This window comes from Rattus norvegicus, chromosome 13, assembly GCF_036323735.1.
Source record: "Rattus norvegicus strain BN/NHsdMcwi chromosome 13, GRCr8, whole genome shotgun sequence".
Lineage (NCBI taxonomy): Eukaryota > Metazoa > Chordata > Mammalia > Rodentia > Muridae > Rattus > Rattus norvegicus.
Genome location: NC_086031.1, coordinates 106555929 through 106579668, shown reverse-complemented (window position 1 = coordinate 106579668; position 23740 = coordinate 106555929). Strand labels below are relative to the sequence as shown.

The 23740-nt window shown below is 48.4% G+C and overlaps 1 protein-coding gene across 2 annotated transcripts in view; it reads left to right on the top strand.

The window, feature by feature from the left end:
• Hhat (hedgehog acyltransferase) overlaps window positions 1–21034 on the top strand; it is a 256089-nt gene extending 235055 nt beyond the window's left edge. For both annotated transcript variants that reach the window (NM_001398579.1, XM_039091516.2), the window contains 1 exon segment: window positions 19694–21034. In NM_001398579.1, coding sequence (NP_001385508.1) covers window positions 19694–19785 — 92 coding nt within the window. In that variant the 3' untranslated portion in view covers window positions 19786–21034.
• Window positions 21035–23740: the final 2706 nt, after the last annotated feature.

The window sequence follows — 23740 nt, the reverse complement described above, 5'->3', positions numbered from 1 at the left end:
TGGTCTGCCTTCACCCTCTTCAGTCTGATAAATGGTTCTATCACAACCCTGAGCCCTGTGTCAGTAGTTAAGATAAAACCCCCAAGAAAAGAAGACAGTAAATCCTATTTTTTTTTTGCCTTTATGGGAAGTAATATCACTTGCAGAGTTAAAAACTGTATTTCTCCTGTAAATATGTCACATTATAATGAGGAACATTTGAAAGTAACAGAAAAGAAAGAAAAATGACCTGTGATCCCAGAGCCAGAGGTAGTGACTTCCCAACTGCTCTTTGCTGGCATGTCTTGCAGAAAAGCATCTTTATCTTCAATTTGCAAATTTTCTGTAATATAAACTGTGGACTGTAAAAGTGATTATGAGCCTAAACTCTAAATGAAATGTCTTGCTGAATATTTAAAATAATATTGAGTAATTTAATAACAGGGTGGCCATATCTACACATTTTCTGTTTGTTCATTATATCTAGTACAAAAAATGTAATATACCATGTATTCCAATTTTAGTTAAAATTACACACACACACACACACACACACACACACACACACACACACACACACCAAGGGATTAAAATAACGGGTGATTTCTTCTTAGCTTTCTAAGACTGTTGAGATAGATAGAACTGGGCAATTAAGACATAGACAACCACGCCGAAGGCTGCAAGGCCACCACCAGAACTCTTCCCAGCATAGGTGGTGCCTCTCCATCTTTGGTGTTAGCCTTTCAGCCCAGCAAGGGCTGTCTGTCCTTCATGCCAGCCTGGGTGATAGCTGTCCATCCTTGGTGTCCTTGGCCTGCAGCTGTATCTCTTCTGAGCTATCTCATCATAAGCCACCCTCTCTGCCTTCCTGTCCTGAGTGTCTTTTTCCTTTTGACAAGGCTGTCTTCTTGGCTTTGGCAGTTCTTCTAATGGGAAATGACTCATTTTAGCCTGGGGAAGTACTGCCCCCCCGCCACCCCCCTCCCATAGTATTCCGCCCCTTCCTCTGAGACAGGGAGACAAGACCCGCCCCTTCTGTCCACGGAGGCCATTTTCTTCTACCCAGGGAGCTGATCAATATCTATACAGCTCATCTTATAGGCATCCTTGCACAGAGCTGTGACCAGTGGTTTTAAATCCCACAGCAGCGGAAGGAACAATTTTCGTGAGTCTTGTTGACTCTGCTTCTTGACTGACAGCTTTCAAGCCCCAGCCTTTCTTCCCGTGGTGTCCCACCTCTGGGCAGGTGACTCAAAGGAGCTTTGCTCTCCTAATTCTCCTCTCCCAGCCTCCCAATTTTTACACCTTCATTCCACACCTGTGCTTTTGGGAAATTTCAGCCATGAAAACCTAGCTGTCAGCTCACAGTCCCAGTATAGATGGAGCCCCCTCGCTCCTCCCTCAGCTCAAGTGGCCCCACCTCCCACAGAGCTTCACTAAGGAAAGGGGGATTGGGGCAGCTTCTCAAACTCCATTTCTAGGTGATAGCTTATCATCTTTCTCGGCATCAGAGCTACTTGTGCAACCGCAAATAAAAATATTGCCATCAGCTAGGTGCTACCTGTGGGCCCTCCGGTGATCATGACGCTACCTCATGCTTCTTGAGGGGGAGGTGAAGCCGTGAGTGTTTTACCTAGGCTTTCCTCCCTCTGTCCCAGCAGTCTTTGCATCTTTCCCATCTGCTGTCAGTCAGCTCTGGACTCAGTAGTCATTGGCTAAGATCTTAAACCTTGCTCTCAATATAGAGTCTGCTTAGTCAATTCCATTTGATTGTTGATTTCTAGACCCTGAATCTACCCTCACTCAGTGTCAAAGTGATTTTGCAGTTCAGTACATGCATTTCCAGCTTCTCTATAAAGAAATTAGTAACCATGTATGTTGCGTATATGATAATACATAGTATAAGACTAATTTGAAAATTGCACAGAGGCCTGAGTGTGCATTATGCAAAATGTGAACACAGGTTGTATTGGGCACTAGGCACGTTTGAGTTAACATGCCTACATTTAGGAATTGAGAGAAATTTAGTGTTCAAGTGACACCAGGCTGGAGCCTTTGGGGAAAAAAACAAAACCAATCCATTCTAAGTATAATGATCTAATAATTTATTCAGACTCAGACATCCAGAACAGTTTAATTTCATGTTAAGTAGCCCAATTGGTGTATCTGAAAACAGCTTTCTGTAATTGGAAACCTTGGAATTGGCCCAACTGTATAATAGTGACCTCCACAAATGCTGAAGGTGGGTGAAGGGACAAATACTGTGTAGTGTATATTTGTCTGTATATTCAACCCTGGTATGTAGGTGGACATGGCTGTATGCAGTTTGGAATCTTGTCTGGAATCCTACAAACATACCCTTCTCTCCTTGAGCCTAAGCTCGGGAATTAGGAACTCTTTCAGAAATCCTGATATAAAATCACCTTAAAATGAAGCATAGCTCTGTAGAATCCTAGAAGCATTCGTTATAACCCTGGTATGCCAGAAGCTGAGACAGGAGGACCAAAAGTTCACAGCCAGATTGAGGCATGCAATGACATTGGCTCTCTAAGTCACTGCTGCCCCGTATGTAGCTCAGAGGCAGTGTGCTTGTGTGCTTATCACCTGCAAAGCCCTGAGTTCCATCCCAGCATCCAAGAAGGGAGTAGGTGTCAAGGACAGGAGGTTATGAGATAGACAGGCCTAGAGGCCTGAGTGGGTCAGGCCAAGGCAGCTATAGTAGCATGGTGAGGATCACAATGAATACAGAGGGTAGACAGAAAATACTCTAACCAGATGTCACTGTGGCTGAGAAGGAGTGGATTTCAAAGTCAAGAAAACAAAAGGCTCAGAGAACCAATGTCCAGAGCTTACAAAAGACTCAGGAAACCTTAGCTTAGGGACACCCTAGGGCTCTTTTTAATGTCTAGATGGGAGTGGGAGACCAGAAACTGGTTCCATCCATGGAGATGAAGAATGCTGTTTCTTCCTCCAGGAGTCTTAGCTTAGAGCAGTGGTTCTCAACCTGTGGGTCAAGACCCCTTAAGACTCCTTTGACAACCCTCTGTCTCCAAAAAAATTTACATTATGATTCATAGCAGTATCAAAATTATAGTTGTGAAATAGCAAAGAACATAGTTTTATGGTTGGGGTTACCACAGCATGAGGAGCTGTATTAAAGGGTCACAGCCGTAGGAAGGTTGAGAGCCACTGCCCCAGCAGCTCTGCTATGATTTGCTAATCTTCCATAAAAAAAGTTGAACCATCTGAGCATTCCAGAGTTTAAAAGAAAGGAGCAAAATATGCTTTTTTCTTTATTGAAAGGACAACTACAGGGCCAAGGAGATGACTCAGTGGTAAGAGTGCTTGCTGAGTAAACGTGAGTTTAGATACCATGTAAAAAGCCAGATGTGACCACAGAGCTATAATTCCAGTGCTAGGATGTGGACTTGGGTGAGGTAAGCAAAAAAAGGTGGGGGAGCTCTCTCTGGACAGCCAGCCTAGTTGAGAAGTGAGAAGCTTTGGGTTCAAGGAGGCATCCCATCTCAAGGGAATAATGCAGAGAGTGATGAATTGTAAATTTGTTACTTTTCTGTTGCTATGATGAAACACCTTGGCCAAGGCAACCTATAGAGGGAAGGGTTTATTTGTAGCTTCTGGCTTCAGAGGGATAAGAATCCATCACCGTCAGAGCAGGGAGCATGGCTGCAGGCAGGCAGACACATGCTGGAGTAGCAGTTGAGAGCTCACATTTTGATCCACAACCAAGAAGTTGAGAAAACAAACTTTAAAAACCACAAATCCCCAGTGACACACCTGTGTCAGCAAGGCCACACCTCCTAATCCTTCCCAAACAGCCACCAATTAGGGGCCCAATATTCAAATGCCCAAGGAGTTACTTTATTCCAATCATCACAAAACAGGATACATAGTATCCTCCGCTGGTCTCCTCCACATGTCTGCAAATGGACACATGTACACACACACACACACACACACACACACACACACACACACACACGACAAATGTAATACTGGGATATTTGGCTTGTGGCTTTGGAATTTAGCAACTTTAAACACATTTAAGGGGATTTAGATACAACTCAAGATCTTATCAGAACACTTGGAAGTTGAGTGGGGGATGGTTTTTCTCTTTCCAGAGTAGTAAATATCCCTGAGTAGTTCCCATTTGAGATAATACGAAAGGTTCCCTTTCTCCACTAAATTGTCCAGGACCCAGCTAGGGAGTAACCTCATGCATGAGGTCTTCTTACCTCAAGCCAATCAAGATACCCCCCTCCCCCAGACACACTCAAAGGCCCATCCTAACTGACTCTAGATTCTGCCAAGTTGACAATTGATAGTAACTATTATGGATGGTCTATTTATGGATGTCTACTCTGTGAAAACAGAGAGCATGCTGGGTATATTAGGCAGAAGAGGTTTAATACAGGGAAACACATGAGAAAGCAGAGAAGTCAGAGAGAAAGCAGAGAAGTCAGCGAGGCAGGCACTTAGTGACCCAATCTCTAACTATAGCGAAGATGCTTACCCAGGGCTGGGAACAAGGCAAGGAAGAGGCCCTCAGGGCTGATGCTCATCCCTTGGGAAGGGCTTTACCTTTATGCTTCTTACCTGGGGCTGCTAAGACCCCAAGAAGAAGTGTGGATAAGCCCAGAACTCCCATCTGCCTTCTGGACTCACAGTTTGCAACAGGAAATCCATTCCTCCCTTTCCTCCTCCCAGTGGGTCTTGATCAGAGTGAAGAAGCAAAACAGCAGATGGCCAGGACCATCTGCACAGGCACATGGAAGGCCTGGGTCTCAGAGTCAATAAATGGGCCTCCAGCTTGGTCCTGGCGGCCCCTAGGCTGGGGCTTGATTGGCAGTTAATAGAAACCCAGAGAAGGGATCCGGGAAGTTGGAGATGGGAGGCCCCTAGAGATGGGTGGTAACCTTGACACTAGACTCCATTTATCACAGAGGTATGGTAGAGACTGACTAACATAGTCTTGCCTCAGCCATTATATCCACTGACTGGCTCTGAATGGAAGGAGGGCCTAGTGTGCAGAGTGAGGAGTGTGACTGGAGGACCATACAGGCCCCAGGAGCAGAGGTTTGCCCCACCCTTCAGTCAGTATGAGGTGGTGTCAGTGGGTGGGTGGAGGGATGGGAGAGAGAAGGAGAGGGGTGACAGGGAGACAGACAGGGAAGGGACGTTGAGGAAGGGGGAAAAGAAGAGAGCAAACAGGACTCCTTTTCTTAACTGGCCAGCCTGACGTGGTGTGACAGCCTTTCACACCTTTGACAGCATATGACAGCCTTTCCTGCCCAGCTCACATGACCGCCATCTGAGTCCATGATGCCATAGTTGTTTTCATTCTCTCTCTTCTAACAAATAATTAGAAGCAGCAGAGACTCCGGCTGCTCTGCAGGACAGATGTGATGCTGGCCATGTGCTTTACACACACATTCCAGCTGTGTCCACTCATAGCACTGTGCCCAGGCACCGTAAGCAGCCATTTCTGACAATTAGAGAGCCTGCATTGTCTGCGGTGCCCCCTCTGGCTCAGGGCCGTGGCTTTATCCTCCTGGGGTGGACAGCTGCAGGACACCCTTCAGGTAGAACGTAGTGATAACTTCACACCCACGATTCTATTAGGAAAAAGCTTCAGACTGGAGATACGTGGAGGAAAGATGGGAACAGGCAGTCCCCAGGAGAAGGAAGTTAAACAAATGAAGAGACATGTAGTGTTTCTTCCCTACCACACTGATGCTGCTGCTGGCCCAGTGGGACTCACACAGCATGAGCCATGACTCTGCTGCTGAGCCGCACCCCTCGGCCCTTCAACTTCACTCTCAACTGAAGGCTGGCCAGGCGCTACCCCAGATTGGCAAATGTCCCCTTCCTGCTCCTGGCAAGGGCATAAAGTGATAACCCTTCCAGAGCAGGAAGCTGGCAGGAGCTATTCAAGGTGATGCAGAAATTCACTTCTGGGTCATTCAGAGTGAGGTCACATGTGTGGAGTGAAACGTGAGGGAGGACGTTCAGGGTTGGCAGCCATGCTTGTCATAGCAAAGGGACAGGGAGGAAGGACTGACTGAGTGCCCGAGACCAGCACAGTGCACGGGGCACATCCATTCGGGGAAATGTTCCCAGCCACTAAGAGGCATGAGGGAGCATCGTAGGCGAATATTGGTTTCCTGCTGCTCTGGTACCACACTCTGACAAAAGCGCCTTAGCGAAGAAAGGGCTACTATGACTCATGGTTCCAGGGGGACAGAGTCCATCATGGTGGGGAAAGGCATGGCAGCAGGAGCAGGAAGCTGGTCGGTCATGTTCACATCCATACACAGGAAGTACAGAAATACAGCAGGAAATAGCTGAGGCTCTAGACCTTCAGAGTATATGCCCCCCACTGCCGCCCTTCTTCCAGCAAGGCTCTCCCCTCCTAAAGGCCCCCCAGCCTCTCCAAACAGTACTGCCCACGGGGACCAAGTGTTCAGATACACGAGACTGTGGGGAACACTTCTCATTCAGACCACCACAATGTACATTTATGAAAATTGCCAAGGTGCAGAACCACTTAAAAAAAAAACTGAAAGGACATTGTGGCATTTGCATTCAAACCCAGAATATATTTTAGAATATGCTTTCAGTGTTTCAGTGGAGAGTCCCTTGGAGACTGTTAGCCCAGGAGAGATTGGAGAGTGGGAGGAGCTAGAAGGACCAGGGCCTCCTGTTTTCTGTTCCTGTTCTAATCTGCTTCTTTATCATTCATGACATGGGACCTGAGGACTTGCCACCCTGAGGATGGATGGCTGCTTCTGTCCACCTCTCCTCCATGTCTTGTCAGGCTTCTCTGCCTGTGGCCAGCTGGCTCTGGTACAGATGCCCGGCAGAGCAGTAGTCAATGGGAAAGTGCGTGTGGCAGCCTCAACCCTCTCAGTGTTTGCCCAGTGGAGGGCCCTAGCAGATCAAAAGTTGTCCAGCTGACCCGTTAGAGCTCCCAGAAGGATCTTGGAGTGGATGCATTCGTCACAGCTGGAGTCTAGTGTCCAGCAGGATGTGCCTGCTGTCCGATGCAGACCTACCCAGGGGACCATCAGACGGCGCATGAGCCAGAAGGGAATGCACTGTTCCTCAGAGCAAGGCCTTTTTGGTGCACGAACATCTTTCTGGGTCATTTGAAAGTTGAGAAAAGGCATGAGTCACCTCGTATGTCGTCACTGTTCCAAACTCTTCGCCAAGACTCTGCCTCCCTTCTCATGTAGTCACTGCTTGCTAGAGCACTGCCTTCTGTCGGACACGGGACTCCCATGCTGCCTGATTGGCAGGAGACCATTCATTCGTAACTGGACTTGTTATACGCTTCCTTGGGGAGGAAAGATGACTTTTGTTTCACAGGACTGTGCTCTTTGAGAGTCAGGATGAATTTGGAGGGGTTAGCTGATCCCTGCTACTTGCCCACGCCTCGAGACAGACTCTCATGGTATTCACCTTCCTACTGAGAGGTGTCCACATGGCCTGAAAGCTGGATGATGAGGACTAGCATGCTCACCTTCTTTGGGGTGCAAAGAGGCCGCCTGTAACCTACCTCCACTCACTTGGCCCCAGTTCTGCCTTCTGGAGTGACATAGAATAAGCCTGATTCCCTTTTCCAGTGACTTTTGTGACCTTTTTCCATTTGGGACATTGGCTCGTCACACACCTACATGAAAGGTTCTGCCAGCCCTGCAAGGGGTGTGCCTGTGGCAGTGTCTCTTAGTCAGCATACCTCAGAACTATCCACCTGAATGGAGTCTACTTCTGTGCCTTTTTCTTACCCTTCCCAGGCCCCATTTCTCAGGATGGCAGCACCTTGGCTTCTATCCAGCCCAGTGGCTGTGTTCACTCCATGATCCCAAATGACTGTGTGAGCTGAGACTCTTACAGAAGTAGCTCCCTAGGGAAGGGCTCCTATGAAAACCGTGACTGTCAGCAGAGCCCTTTGTCTCTGGAGTGCATGGCTTTGATGGGAGGTTCCTGCAGGATCCTTTCATCTTCACTGGACAATGAAATAGCTCTCTGGGGAGTTCTGATATATTTCAAAGAGAGAGGGGGCCCAGGGCCTGGCCTGTTCCCAACTGTGTCCCCAAACCCATGCCTAGTATCAGCACCCCAGAACATGAGCAGCTGCAGCCAGTGGGAGGACAGGCTGAGGACAGTGTCCCTGCCATCCTGAGCCTAGACACTGTCTTTACCTCTGCTTCTCCCTCCCCTGTGCTTCAGGAGCTTGAGCTGAGGAACCGTTCCTAAATAGCACTGGTAGACACTGAACCCACATTTCTCTGAGCTGATCTGGGAACATTCTGGGACTCAGGCAGCTCTGGTTCCAATCTGCTCTGAGATCAATCATTGGCTTAGTACCCTCCAAAGAAAACCACTGGCCATTCTGGGAGTGGGCAGGAGAGGGTAATGTTGGTGTTGATGAGCCCAGCACCATTCCTGGAATAAAAACAGTAGCTGATGAAAGGGAGAGTTCTCCTCTAGGAGGCCCAGCTTTCAACTCCGCCCTGTTCCTTAGTATACCCGTGAGCAAGGCAGACTCCTGAAGATGCAGCAAGTGGGCTGGTGAATCAAGAACACGGCGTCCTTGACAGGAGGTGGGAACATGCCCTTCCTTGTCCCAGTGACTGTCTGGGTTCCCAATCCACTGTGGTGCTGAGAGCTCCAGGAAGCAGCTGCTGCCAGTGGCGTTGCTGCCACAGGGAGCATACTGTTCTGTTCATTCCAGAATTCAAGTCATTTGACATCTTTAATCTAACAGCTTGCTAGGCATGGACCACGTCAGATGTACTTGCCAGTACCCCCCCCCATTTCAGATGTGAACATGTTTCCCATAGTGCTTTCCTTCCCTCTCAAGATGCTTCTGGAGAATGTCCTGACAGAGGTGGGAAGGTCATTGATGGAAGGCCACAGAAACAATAGCAACTCGCACTTTCAGACATCTGCTACTGCTAGTTCTTGTGGGCAGCCCTGTTTCTGAGGCCTTCGCAGTACTACAAAGGGGACAGAGAGACTGTGGTGAATTCCCCTGTGTCCTGCTCCTCCATTTGTGTCCCAGATGCCATCTTGAGTATGTGTGATCATTCATGATCAGTATGCACCAGGTTCCTCTGCACAGCCAGGAGTACAGATGGTGCCTAGACCATGAGTGTTTCTGTCCACTGACTACACACCATGGTCTGGGATCAGAGGCTGAGGGGATGTATGAGCCAGTGGAGTCCTTTGTACTGTTAGTTACCTGGAATAGGGACTTGCAGCTTTATAAGTGAGAACGTTAAGTTAGCGGGTCATATCTGTGTTTCTTCAGCCTCATTGTTCATTCACTGACCTGCATATCCTGGGAAGAACAAAGGCTGTTCCTCATCCCTTGGGAGAGTGCTGTGTCTGCTCGCTGTGTGTGCATGTGAGTGTGGAGACCACACACCAATGCCAGGCACCTTCCTTTTGAGACAGGAGTTTACTGATACAATGAGGCTGACCAGCAAGCCCCTGGGATCTGATTGCCTACCCTGCTAGTGCTGGGGTTGCAGACACAGGCCACTGTATCTGGGGATATCTACCACTCAAGTCCTCATCCTTGCAAACAACATTTTACCATTTTTCCACTAAGCTATCTCCTCAGCTCTCATATATATGGGCTCCTTCTGAGAATTCAGTCGTTGTGGTCAATCTCAGTCCAAATATATGATAAATGGGAAATTCTAGAAATAATTCATAGGTTTCTGGCTGTGAATGTCTCTGAGATCCGTGAGGAAGCATCGTGTAGCCTCGCCCTATCCCACCTGTGTATGAATCACCTCTATGGCCAGTGTGTCCACACTGTGTTAGTGTCACTGGCCTAGTGACCCAGTGACCCAGATATGCATAAGCAGGTGGCTCCTCTCCTGACCCATTGGTCAATAGCAGCCTCCTGGTGCACGACACACCCATGTCATTCCCCTCCATCTTATCAGGTAGGCCTTGATCATCTCCCATTGTGACAAGAATGAAGGATGACTAGAGTATCAGAATACTCACAGAAAGCAGCCACAGACACCGGCTGTACTGCTGTATGCTGTTACATTGTATGCTGTATGCTGTTACATTGTATGCTGTGTGCTGTTACATTGTATGCTGTATGCTGTATGCTGTTACATTGGTTTGATTTGCTCTTGGTTGTTCATCTCTGAGGGCATTTGATTTGTAGTTGAACTGTGTTGTAGCCATGTGTGTAGAAGAAAGCCCGCTGCCTCAGGCATCCACTGGGGCCTTGACAGGCTTGCCTGTGGCTAAGGTGGCCATGTAGAGATGCGGATGAACAGACAGAGCACCCTCAGCATGTGGCCTCCTGTGTCTGGAGGCAGCTTTCCATAGCTCATTTACTAAGTAGGCAATGCCCACTGGTTGCATCCCTTGATTATGGATTAACAATGAACCGCAATCTTTGAGGCTCTGAGAACAGCCAAGAGAGGGAGGGCAAACAGCCGGAAAGGCGGTGACTGGGCAGCCTCCAATCACAGTGGCTGGAGCAGCAACACGTGCTGGAGACAGTTTCTTGGGGAGCAGATGTCCCACCCTGTTGGCCCTGGAGGGAGAAGACTGTTTGCTGGCTCCTCCTGCTTTTCTGTCAGAATAAGGATAAGTGGCTCAGGCGTGTTCGCCTTGTTCCCTCTGTGCCAGATGAAGTCATTTAACATTATGGTAGTGAGTGCTTTGGAAAGTGCCTGCTGCTTGTGCCTGGAGCTGGGACAGGAAGAGCAACCCGCAGAGGTTGGCTTCATCAGCCTGTGAAATTGACTGTGGACAAGGTGATTTATAGAGGCCATTGTGGGTGCTGTTTCAAACCGGCACACAGCATCCTAGCTCCCTGCTCTGTCTCCCACCTGAAGCCCCTGGGGAAATTCAGGCCATAACAGGAGTCAAAGGACTGTGACCTTGACAGCCCTGTTAAAGGACCGTCTGAGCACCTGGAATGAGTCTTCATACCCACAGACAGAATCCAACACTAATGGAGGAGCAGGACACAGGGGTATTCACTACAGTTTCTCTGTCCCCTTTGTAGTACTGCGAAGGCCTCAGAAATAGGGCTGCCCACAAGAATTAGTGGTGGCAGATGTCTGAAAATGCAAGGTGCTATTGTTTCCGTGGCCTTCCATCAATAACGCTGGGCACTTGGGGTCAGGAACTAGCATGGGATTTAAAGGAAGCAAGGCTAGGCTGGGAGGCGAGGCTAGGCTGGGAGGTGTGAGGGGAGGCTAGGAAGTGAGGCTAGACCAGGAGGTAAAGGTAGTAGGCTGGGAGGTGAGGCTAGCTGGAAGGCAGGCCTTGCTTGTAGCCTGTGGTCTGCCTTACCCTGAAGCAAGGAGTGCGTCTTAGCCCTATAGCCCTGCACTTTAAAGCAGCTCTGTAAGTTGGATTGATGGGCTGTTATACTTTGGAGGAAGGATTGGCCTTCTTGGATCCTTGTCCCTTGTGGCTAAGGGACAGGGTATACACCTCATTCCTGAGACAAGCTATGAGACTGGACCGAGCTACAGACAATTCGAGCATAAGGAATACCTGTCTGTAGTCTACTGATGGACAGCTATGGCAGAAAGCCATCCATCGGCATCCTGAGTCGGAGTCTCTGGAACAGTTATGGCCCCTACACTCAAAACATCCACAACCCTAGGGGACCTAATAAAAACTCAGTCTCAGGTGTGAGCCTTTCCTCCTCAGAAGCCAAAGGTGGGACCCTGCTGTCTGCATTTAAACACAGTTCCTTGGGGACATGGATGCAGCCTCCCTACATACAACCATTTGGGGTGTGTGTGTGTGTGTGTGTGTGTGTGTGTGTGTGTGTGTGTGTGTCTTGTTTTTCTCCTGAAAGGATGGGTCTAAAACATGAGTTCAAGCCAAGCATTCTTCTTAGAACCCTAAGGTAAGAAGAGCAGGTTCCTCAGAATGTCCATCTGTGTCCCTGTGTGCTTGGAATGGGCCCAGCAGTTCATGGGCATCAATGCCTGGACAGCTTTGTGCTTTTCACGTGCCTGTCCCTGGATCAGTAGCCAGCCCTCTGCCGGGAAAAGGCTTGGGCCCCACAACTTATTAAAGATCTAAATTTAGCCCAGGAGGAAGGGACTTGGGCTCAAGACCATTTGATGAATAGCTCATGGGATCTGGCTGCAGCCACTGTGGTAAATAGGATTTAAATGAAGCACCTCACCATTTCCCCCCGCCCCCCGCATCGGATCTGAACATCATTAAATACAACATGCTGCTGGGAGCTGCACTTCCACTGAAAGCAGCCACGCAAAGAGGCGTTTGAATAATTAACAGCGAGATGACATTAAACCTCTCGGGAGGTACAGAGAGAGCCTAGACAGGACACCTGTGTTTCTTGGATCTCCAGCTAGCGGCTGAAGCAAAAGCTAGGAAAGAGATGCCTTCCTCAGGCCTGGGAGCTATAAAGAGGCCGCTTTATGGTTGGGGGAGTGCCAGTCTTTAACACCGTATAGAGGTGTAGCCTCTCACATCCTTGCTCAGTGTCACCTCTGAGAGTACTGCCTGGGGCTGGCCTCAGCGGGAGAGAATCTTCTTTTTGGTCATCAAACCCATCGACCCCCAAGATGCACCCTCTTTTCTCCTAGAATCACCTCTTTATTCAATCTTTCTGCTGGACGAACATAACTGAGCCAGCTGGCTGATAGAGGCTCATTGAGGAGGGTGACTATGTCAGCCCTCACTCTGACCTTAACCAGCACAGGCTGGGACTCTCACACCCCAAGCAGAGGGATGTGCACTGGGAGGTTTCCTTTGAGCCTAATGCTTTGTTTCCTATCTTAGAATGGCTTTGAGGCTCTTGGAGACATTGCATCATGGGACCAGAAAAGAGGTCGATCAACTGTAGAAACCATGAGTCCGTCTGTGAGGGTCCTATACATTCCTCAACCCTCAGGAGCATGTGGTCGTGAGCTCTGGGGAGCTGGAGGGACAGTGAACAGCAGGGGCCACTGGCTGGAACACTCACCTGGGTGGAGGAAGAGAAGCCGTTAAGGCATTTTAATTGCAGATAACCATGAATAATAGATTAAAAGGAGAGAAGGATTACCTGAGAGTGTGATCTTTGTAAGCTGAGCAGAGCCATCACATTTTTTAAGCTCCACACGTGGACAGAACACAGGGTGCAGAGAGGTGGGCAGGAGGACCATGTTCCTGCAGATCATGCTCACCAGGTGGCTACCAGACATTTATCTTCTAGAAACAGTAAATGGTAGGATGTGGCATTTGAAAGTGCAAGGTGACAACTAGACTGTTGCAGAAGTGGATAGCTCAGTGAACCTTTGGTGGGGTGATTGACAGCCCCTGCACCAACCAGCAACCCAGCCAACCCCATCAATCAGGACTGCATTGATTTCTCCACGGGATACTGATTTGTGCTGACTCAGCTGCTTCAGCCTGTCCATCTGCAGGGTGGAGAAGGAGCACCTGAGAGGCCCCCATGGAGGGCCAGGAGCCCAGAACTGTTTCCTGACACGCTCAGAAGAACCCTCCCTGGGAGGATGCAAGACTAAAGACTCAACATCATCTAAAAACCAAACTGTGCTCTCCTGCATGCTTTGTTTGAGCCCTTGGCATTTCTGTGGCCTACCTGTATTTGTGGCTGTGATATGTGGTTCTGTGTGTATAAATGTCCAGCCTGAGACTTGCATGTCTGATTGGCGCCTCCGAGGTTTTTTGTTCCAGCCTCGTTGCAAACGCTTAATTCATCATCAAGATGCCATGTGTACAGTTTGATGGGTGTTTGCCAGCTGTGTAAACATTAGAAACCAGTCCCACCATGAAATTATAAAACGTTCTCCTGGTGTGATGGTGCATATCCTAGCATTCGGGAGGCTAAGACTAGAAGGTCACGAGTTTGAGGCCAGCCTGGGCTACACAGCTAAGACCTAATCTCAAAAGAGTTGATGAAAGGAGATGGAGAGAGGAGCAGGGGGTAGATGAGGTAATTAGAGAAACTGCTTCCTCGCCTCAGGAGAGTCTTATTTATAATTTATTCTCTTTGTATTTCAATATCAGATGTCCTCTCCTCCCGATACCACCTTACCCACCCTTTCCTTCCTCCCCTTCTCTTTAAAGAAGGGGGAGTCCCCCTCTAGGTATTAACCCCCAATACCACCCCTGCCAGCAGCACATCAGGTCCCTGCAAGACTAGGCACATCCTCTCCTACTGAGGCCCACCCAGCAGCCAATGGATGGAGATGCAGATTCCTACAGCCAAACATTACAGGGAGCTCTGGGAACCTCATGGAAGAGTTGGGGGAAGGATGGAAGGACCCTGAAGACAGGGGCTCCAGAGGACGACCAACAGAGTCAAATAACCTTGGACCCTTGGGGGCTCCCAGAGACAGAATCGCCAACCACAGAGTGAGCATGAGCTGGACCTAGGCTCCCTGCCCATACGGAGCAAATGAGTAGCTTGGTTCCCAAGAACAGCATTGGGGCTGTCCCAGAATCTGCTGTCTGCCCGCCCGTGGATCCCATTTTCCTAAATAGGCCACTTTGTCTGGCCTCAGAGGGAGATGTGCCCCGGGAGGAGGCTCTTACTGCCCTCTGCACCTGGGCTCCTCTGCCCCTGCTCCCAGTCACCACGGATTTATAATTGCCATTATAAATTGGTTTGCAGTTTTAATAGATGGATTAATTTACTATAACTTAAATATGGCTTCAGCTATCTTTAAATATAGTTCAGGGACATTGATATCATTTGCGTTTTATGTAGCTGTCACTACCGTCCAATCTCTGGAGCTTTCTTTGTCTCACAGAACTGAAACTCCATTGAGTACTTCCTGTTCCTCTCTCCTCTCAGACCCTACAAATGCTTGCACCGAATTCTGTCTATGAATCCGGCCACCGTGGGGCCTCAAGCAGGCAGGATCACATACGTGTTCCTTTGTGTCCGAGTTTGTACCCGATGCAGCGTCTTCACATGCCACAGAGAGGCTGTTACTCGTGTCAGAATTTGTGTTCTCTCTGGTGTGAACATACCACACCGCTTACCTGCTCACCTACCGGCTTGGGTTGCTTGTACCTGTATGTTATGACTCTGTGCGTGCAAAGGATCTCTTGTAGGTTCTGCTTTGGAGTCTTCGGTCACATGTGAATTTGTGCTTGGTTTAAGGAACCTCCATGGTGGGTGCCATAGCGACAGCACCACTCCAAACCTTGCATGTTGTGTGGGAGGTACATGGGTATGTGCAGAGGTGCACGTCTGACCTGCCTGAGTGTGGAAGACAGTGGAGAGGCTTGGATGTCAGCTTTCTAAAATTATTTTGTTTTACATGCTGGTGTTTTGCCTGAAAGTATTTCTGTGTACCACATGTGCGCCCGGTATCCACGGAGGCCAGAGAGAGCATTGGATCATCTGGAGCTGGAGCCGGTTGTGAGCTGCCAAGTGGGTGCTGAGAATTGAACCCAGGTCCTGTGGAAGAGCAGTTGGTATTGTTAACTGAATGAGTCACCCCTCCAGCCTGACTCTCTTCCTCAAACCTTGCTTTCCTTTGAGATGGATCTCTCACTGCTTTGGCAGCAAGCCTGGGGCATGCACACCATACTTTTCTATTTTCACAAGGGTTGTAGAGATCAAACTCAAGGTCCTCATGCTCCAAGGCAAGACCTCTCCCCAGCCCCATGACATTACCTTTCAACAGACCCTCCCCTTTCTCTGAATCCTTTTTTCCCCTTCCCAGAGACTTGTACTTTGGCTTCTCAAGGCCCCCCTTAGTGACAGCTGTTTGCTAACTGTCATAGTTAGGGTTTTACTGCTGTGAACAGACACCATGATCAAGGCAGGTCTTATAAAGGACAGCATATAATTGGGACTGGCTTACAGGTTCAGAGGTTTAGTCCACTATCATCAAGGTAGGAGTATAGCAGCGTCCAGGTGGGCTTGGTGCAGGAGGAGCTGAGAGTTCTACATCTTCATCTGAAGGCTGCTAGTGGAAGACTCACTTCCAGGCAGCTAGGGTGAGAGTCTTAAAGCCCATGCCCACAGTGGCACACCTACTCCAATAGGCCCATACCTTCTAATTGTGCCACTCCCTGGGCCAAGCATATACAAATCATCACACTCACATATCTCAGCCTGTCCCTTCTTTTCAGACTTTTAAAACTGCTCAGAGAACAGCTTAGTCATGATAACCTCAAGTAAAGTCTCTGCCTGGTTTTCCATAGCTATCTCCCTCCTGTTGGCTGTAGTCATGGTGCAGCTCCCCATATCCTGTGTAGCTACCTTGACCATATTAACAGTATTAAAGCAATTCCAACTGCACTTATCATCATAAGTGATTGCTGCGCTCTCTCTACACTTACATGAATTAACCGCACCTGCCTGCCAGGCCTGCCCTGTAAATGTCTCCACAGCCTCACAATCTAGCCACAGCACTTCCAGTTGCCAATGACTGCTTAAACTTACCACTTGTTTAGGTAGTGAGGTCAAGCTGTCAAAAGTCCAGAAGTTTCTACAGTCTTCAATCTGGCAAGCTGGGAAGGGGCAGAGGGAGGCTAGTGTCTTATCACAGGATGACCCTTGATGACCCATGACTGACAAGCCTGTGTTTACATCACAGTGGTCCTCAGAGTGCTGCCGCCCTCCTCTGAGGAGGAGGCTCTGCCCAACCGTACTTCCACCCCTTGGGTCACACCAAGGCTGGGTTAGCACTGCGACCAGAGGGAAGCAATTTACCTTGTGATGTTCATGTCTAGCATGAAGCCAGGCACACGGAGGGTAGAGTCTTGCTGGCATAGTTGGAAGGATGGCTTGTGGCTATGTCTTTGCTTGTCATCGTTGGGTCTTTGGATGAGAGGCTCTTGCTACGTTGCCTAGGTATTCTCAAACTCTTGGATTTATGTAACGCACCCCAGCTCCAAGTAGCTTGAATGATAGGCATGTGACGCTGTGTACCCCTCAAAATCTGCTTTGTGCTCCCACTAAGTAGAACCAAGACTTGACTTGTATCATGTCCTTGTGACAAACGTCTTGAGTGCTGCCTAGTTGCCTAGCTGCCTGTTTTTGTGTGTTATGTATAATAAGAGCGGGGATGGGGGGAATCCTTAGAGCCCATCTTCCTATGATGGAGGGCCCTTCCCACTTACAGATAACAATTTCCCAGAGGTGATGTTGGGCAAACAGAATCATCGGTCATAGCTGTTCTAGACCCATCTTTGTATAAGTGAAACTTACCTAGATGCCCATGCCTGCAGGTGACCTTGGGGCTCTATGTTGATCAAACCACCCACTGACGCCTCACCCCAAACACAGCCGAAGTCCAGGGGGTACTTCCTGTGTCTGAGGCACCATTTTTCTGTCCCACTCAGAACCTGCTGAGGAGCAGGTATTGACTGGGCCTTGAAACTGTGTCTCAGAGTGCAGAGAGCTGCAGGTGTCCAGGCTCACAGAAACCTCCTGCAGCCTTAGAAAAATACCCAACCTCCCTGGACTGTATCTCCTGTCCTCCTAATTCATGTGTTCCTAGAACCTCTGGGTATGTCATCCATTGGAAGTATGGTCATTTCAGCTGTAGCTAGCGAAGGCAGTAGTGAGGCAAACGTTTGGACAGAGCATCAGTGACTCACGTCCAGGTAAGAAGAGAAGAGGACACAGAAACAAGAGCAGGCAGCCACACAGAAATGGGGGCAAGTGTAGAATGGTGCAGCTATGAGGAGGCCAGAACTACTGAAAACTGGAAGAGCCAAGGAGTAAGACTCCCCTGGAACCTCCAAAGGGAGCGTGGCCCTGCCAACCCTTGATTTCAGAATTCCGATCTGTAAAACCATCACAGAATATATCTCAGTTGTTTTAATCCATGAAAGTTGTGGGCACTGGTTTTAGTCACCATAGGTGACTCTCACATTAGCAGGCATAGGGTGGACTGTCCCTCTGATGCCGTGTGGAAGCTGGTCTACAGGAAGGTTGGGAAGAAGTTCAGGGTTCAGTGTCCCTGCTGTCACTCTGGTCTTTCAGGAGATACATTCCCATGGTCTTCACCCCCATTGCCGCTGCCTTTTCTCTAGTGCCAACCACATTTCTGTTACGATGCAGGACTTTGTAAGTGCAGTAGTTAGGCTGTTTGCGTAATGCCTATCCGACCTTTGAGATTCATGACTTTGTCAAGGGTGACATGGGAGAGTCATCAGGGCCTGAACTTGAGCTTGGCACAGTGACATAGAGAGTTCATATTAATAAAAATGGCTGCTGATGGTCATTAGAACTATTTCTCACCCATACCCTATACCCACTTGCACCCAGCCCTCCGCAGCACCTGTGTCACATGAGCACTGTCCCTTGGTGACCTGAGCTACTCTCACCTGTCCCTGTCCTTTCCACCTGGTAAGTTCCTGCTCATCCCATGTGCCCCAGTTTAAATGGGGTTTGTATGCTCCACATGCTGTTATCTCCTGCATAGCAGAAAGATTGTAGTAAGCCTGACATTGCGTGCCTGTCTTAGCTGAGGCGGCCTGGGAGCACCTCTAACACAGGACCAAATCTGTAGAGTTTGGCTTCTGATGTTCTACAGCACCTCCAATTCTCTCATGTTCCCAAAAATGTGTAACACTAATATTAAAAACAAGAATAGATCAGATAGCCTAAGATATGTGTGTTATAGGAGGAGATGCTTAAAGTCTGAGGTTTGATTTTAGAGATTTTTTTATGTGTATGTATCTGTATATATGCGTTGCAGTGTGTGTGTGTGTGTGTGTGTGTGTGTTTGTGTGTGTGTGTGTGTGTGTGTGCATGCACGCGGCACCAGAGGCCAGAAGAACCTGGGAGTTACAAACAGTTGTGCAAGAGCAGTAAGTGCTCTTAATGGCTGAACCATCTTTCCAGCCCCAAACTTCGACAGTTCTCTTTTACAAAATATATTTATTTATTTAGTGTGTGTGTATATTTGTACATGTGTGCATGCATGTGTGTGTTTGTGTGTATGTACATGTGTGCCTTTGTGTATGTGCATGTATACACATGTGTGTATATATGTATGTGTAATTTGTGTGTTCCTGAGTGTGTATACATGTATGTGTGCATACATGTATGTGTGCATGTATGTGCATGTATGTGCTTGTGTATGCATGTGTGCAAGCATGCTGGAGGGTATGTGTGTATATACCTGAGTGTAGATATGTGCACAACATGTAGCAGTGGTTGTGGAGGCCAGAGTAGGGCGTTAAATTCTCTGGACCTGGAGTTATAGGGAGTCACCATGTAGGTGCTAAGAACTGAACTCTGGACCTCGGCAAAAGCAGCAGCATTCTGAACTGCTGAGCCATCTCTCCAGCCCCATGTTCTGAGCTTTGAAATCTGATGTTTAATCTAGGGTCCTCCTTTCTATATGCTAAAAAGTGGCCTTGTTTCCATTTAACAGCTGGTCCGCATTGGGAGACTGACTCTGGTACCCGTGAGCGCTTCTTCCCTCTGGTTCTTTGCTGTAGTCTCTACGGTCATGCTCTATAAAGGCACGCCCTGCTCCTAGGGGAGGTTGCTTTTGCAGTAAGGTAACCATCACCTCACAGTGGCCCTGGTGAGAACATAGGACCCTACCTGCAGGGTCCAGACAAAGCTGGCTTTCTGAAGACCTGTGTTTCTGTTGCCATCTCCTTGGGGGACAGTTTGCCCTCGAGAGAGGTCCCACCAGGTATTCTAACTATTCTTCCTCTCTGTCTCTTCACACAGGGTGGCCATGGGTGACCCTGTCTGTCCTGGGATTCCTGTACTGCTATTCACACGTGGGCATTGCCTGGGCTCAGACATACACAGTTCTTTAACTGTGTGGCTGCTGGGCCAGGACAGCCTCCAAGGGACATAGCATTTCATCCCGACCTCTCACTCTGAGACCATCCCCAAAAGACTACCTTCTACTCCAGGACCATCTCCAAGGAACCACCCTACACTGAGACCATCCCTGAAGAACCACCTTCCAATCTCCAGTCCCTAAGGGACCATCTTATACTCCAAGGCAATCCCTGAGAAACCAACTTCTACTCCCGGTGCAATCTCTGAGGGACCACCTTTCACTCCAGGACAGTCCCTGAGGGACTGCCTTCCACTCATCTTCTGCTGACGATACTTCATTCCAAGACTGGCAGCTTGGTCTATCATAGTACATATACAACCCCAAAATCTTCTAGCTTTGGAGCCTCAAAGTGTTTTTTTTTTTAATAACCCCATAAGCTTCCTGATGCATAAGTTACAGCCCAGAGCAGTCTCAGGTCTTTCCCACGATACCTGTGACATTTGTTTTAGAACCTCCCTTAGACATGTTTGGGTTGTTTTTTCCTTCTCTACCAAAGATTCAGTATGGCAGACATGTGTTTTGACATGGAAGTCCTGGTTAGAGATAGGCCTGCCATCCCTGGGATGCCTTTTGGGGAAATTTCTGTGATACTTTGACGACCCCTTTCTATGTGCTGCACTGGAGGCTCTGGACTAACCTTCTCATGAATGATCCTCAGATGGGGGGAACAGCAAAACCATATTTCACGTTTCAAGTGACCTAGCTAGAGTGGGTGATGTACAGCTGGGGCATTCCAAAGAGTTCTGTAATTTGAACTTTTTTGGACTCCACGCATGGCTGCTGATTTCTGAGACCTTTTGTCATGAAGAGACATGGTCATTTCTCTCACAGATGTTCTGCACAGAAGTGGAGTTTAAAAGCCAGAGAATAGGGTGTCCACAGGTGTACTGGGCAAGGCCTCAGGGGACAGTGGCATCTCAGGGTCCTGTGTGTTTTACTCAGTGGGTTTTATTGCCTTAGTGTCTCTCTCTCTCTCTCTCTCTCTCTCTCTCTCTCTCTCTCTCTCTCTCTCTCTTTTAAAGCAGAACCCTTTTTGCTACATAGATAATTCTGATTTTTTTTCTAGGCTTATTTTGGATTTTTTTTTTTTTTTTGGTTCTTTTTTTCGGAGCTGGGGACCGAACCCAGGGCCTTGTGCTTCCTAGGTAAGCGCTCTACCACTGAGCTAAATCCCCAGCCCCTATTTTGGATATTTTTAAATAAAAATTTTGAGATCTAAACACAAGTGTCTTGATACTTCATCCCTCTAGACAGATGCTGGACAGCTGCTGACAAGTGTCACTGTGGTTCTGTGTGGCTATGGGTTCATGGGGGAGGGGAGAGAAGGAGCTTTAAGCTCTGAAGCTCTCTGTGTGGTATTTGGAGTGAATGATTAACACAACTATATGAATTTTTTGACTATGTGACAATCAAGTGAAAGATCAACTGGGCGTTGTGTCCCGAATCATTCCTGGGAATGTCAGCTCAATGGAAAATGCACCCTCATATTGCAAACCCCGCCATTAGGCAGATCCCCTTTCTTCTTAGCTGCCGTGCTTGCAAGAGAGAGGTTGATGGCCTGGGATGGGCACACTGTGCTCCCTGAACAAAGCACAAGCCAGAAAGAGGCAGGTAAGCTGGACATTAGTAACCTCAGCAGCTGGCCTGGTAATCAGAGGGACACAGGGCAGGCAACTGTGGGGTGCTGGGAAGTTCAAAGCATGTGGGGGGGCCATCACTGAAATGGGTGTGGGTTCCTGGGTCAACAGAGTAAGTATTTGTGGTCAGCCAGAGGGAATCTGGCTGAAGCCTTCAAGTAAGAATGACTGTAGGGAACTGTCTAACGAGGGGCATCTGTAAATAAGCCATTTGTAGAAGGGCAAACCTACCCATGAGTCTACACTGGAAGAGCCGGTGAGTGGTTGGCCATAACAATCCTGAAGTTCATTAAACCGATCTGTTTCAGTCACGGTCTCAGCAGCTAGTGGATATTGGCTGTTAGCCCTCTGTATGGATTATCCAGGGCTCTGTTGTCCCACCTTTCCCTGCTCCTCAATGTAAATGATAGGGCAGCATCTTCCTCTGCAGTCCCCATTCGCTGTAGATGGACCCTTGATTCTGGATTCTGGTCGATCACCCCATCCACCAGGACAACTCCCAGGACAGTTATGGAAGCACACTGGATGAGGTCCGGAGTCACTGCCAGCCCCAGGACCCTCTGACCCCTGACCTGGGTCCATGAGCAACTAGGCAACCGCGCAGCCAGTACCCGAGGAAGGAGGCAGGATGCCCAATGCCAACCAAAGTCCTGCTGTCATCACAGTGACATCTTGGAGCCACACAGGATGCTGAATTGGCCTTATGTTTGCAAGTTGTGTGAGAACATGGGCTTTGTCCTCTAGAGGATGATGGCCTAGAGAGCAAATTGCTTATACCTGTAGGATCTAGCTGTTAGCAAGTGTATGCGGTAGCGGTGGTGGAGCTCCCCTTACAGAAATTGAGATTTTTTTTCTTTGCTTTCCTAAAATACGACTTTTGGTTGGCTAAGTACTAGAAGTTAATGATAATGTTTATACTTCTAGCAAACATATCAGGATGTATGTATGCAATAGGGTTGAATGCCACTTGCTACCTCAAAGGCAGTATGAGCTAGTTTTATCTCTGTTTCTAGTCTACTTGATTACTTACAAATATCCCATGTGTGGGTTTGTCTCTTTGTTTTAACCATTAAAGATTAAAGACATGGTTAATGCTCAGCCCTTTATTAGTGACGCCTTTGAAATGAGCACTAGTTGTTTGGGAATTCAAACAATGCCATTAGTATTGCCGTGCCCTTCTGTAAAGTAATGACATAGGGGCTGAAGGGATGTCCTTAAAAACACCATGTGCTTGTTGTGTGGCTAGCGATGTTTCCACGTCCTGACTTTGTCTTCACATAATGGATCTCATCTCAGAATTAAGTTCCTCTGTCTGCAGGAGAGAAGTGTTTTTGGTCACAAGATGGCCGTCCTGGGAAGTCTGACTCAGCACCTGTGGGATAACACTGAGTTGGACTGCATGAGGCAAGCAGGCCTCTGCCTCAATAGCTCTGGGAACTGAGGGAAGCAGGGTGAGAACCCAGTGCTGCTGACAGTCATTCAGGGAGTGCTGGGACGGTTTTCAAAAGTGGGGAAAAACATGAATATATTTTATTCGAACTCCATGTCAAGTGGTTCAAGCTGAAAGCCATCACTTTTAAACGGGAGGTGGACCTAAGAGGAGTGTTAAAGGCAAATGCTATGAGGTGAAGGTGGGTCATCAACTCTCACACACTGTAACTTGATGCCATTGTGATGGGAGGCAGGGCCTTTGTTGTGGTTTGGCTGTGACGGACCTGGATCTTTAAGACCGAGATCTTAAAGGCATCCTCTCATGTTCATGGCAGAACTTCCTGAGAGAACAAGGTTGCCCCACTTTGCCCTGGATCACTCTGTGAACAGCACTTGGACATGATGTATGCTGTCTCTACAACTTCATATTTCTCCCCAGTCTGTTGTAGGTTCATATTGGCTGTCAACTTGACAGAATCTAGGATTACCGCCGAAGACAGATCTCTGGGCCCGTCTCTGAGGGATTGCTAGATCAGGAAGGCCCAGCCTGAGTGTGGGTGGCACCATTGCCTGGGTCAAGATGCTAAACAGCATAAAGGGGGCGGGGCCAGGACAGGGAAAGGGAGAGAGCTGAGCTCCAGCTTCCACCTCTCTCTGCTTCCAGAGGATGCTGTAGGACATGTGACCAGCTGCCTCATGGTTCTGCTGCCATGATTTCCCTGCCCTGGTGGGTGCACTGCACCCTCAAGCCATGAGCTAAAATAAATCCTCTCGGAGAGTTGCTTTGTCTGGTATTTTACCACAGCGATGTGAAAACTGACTAATGTGAGGCACGGTCCACATCAGGGCTTCCCATAT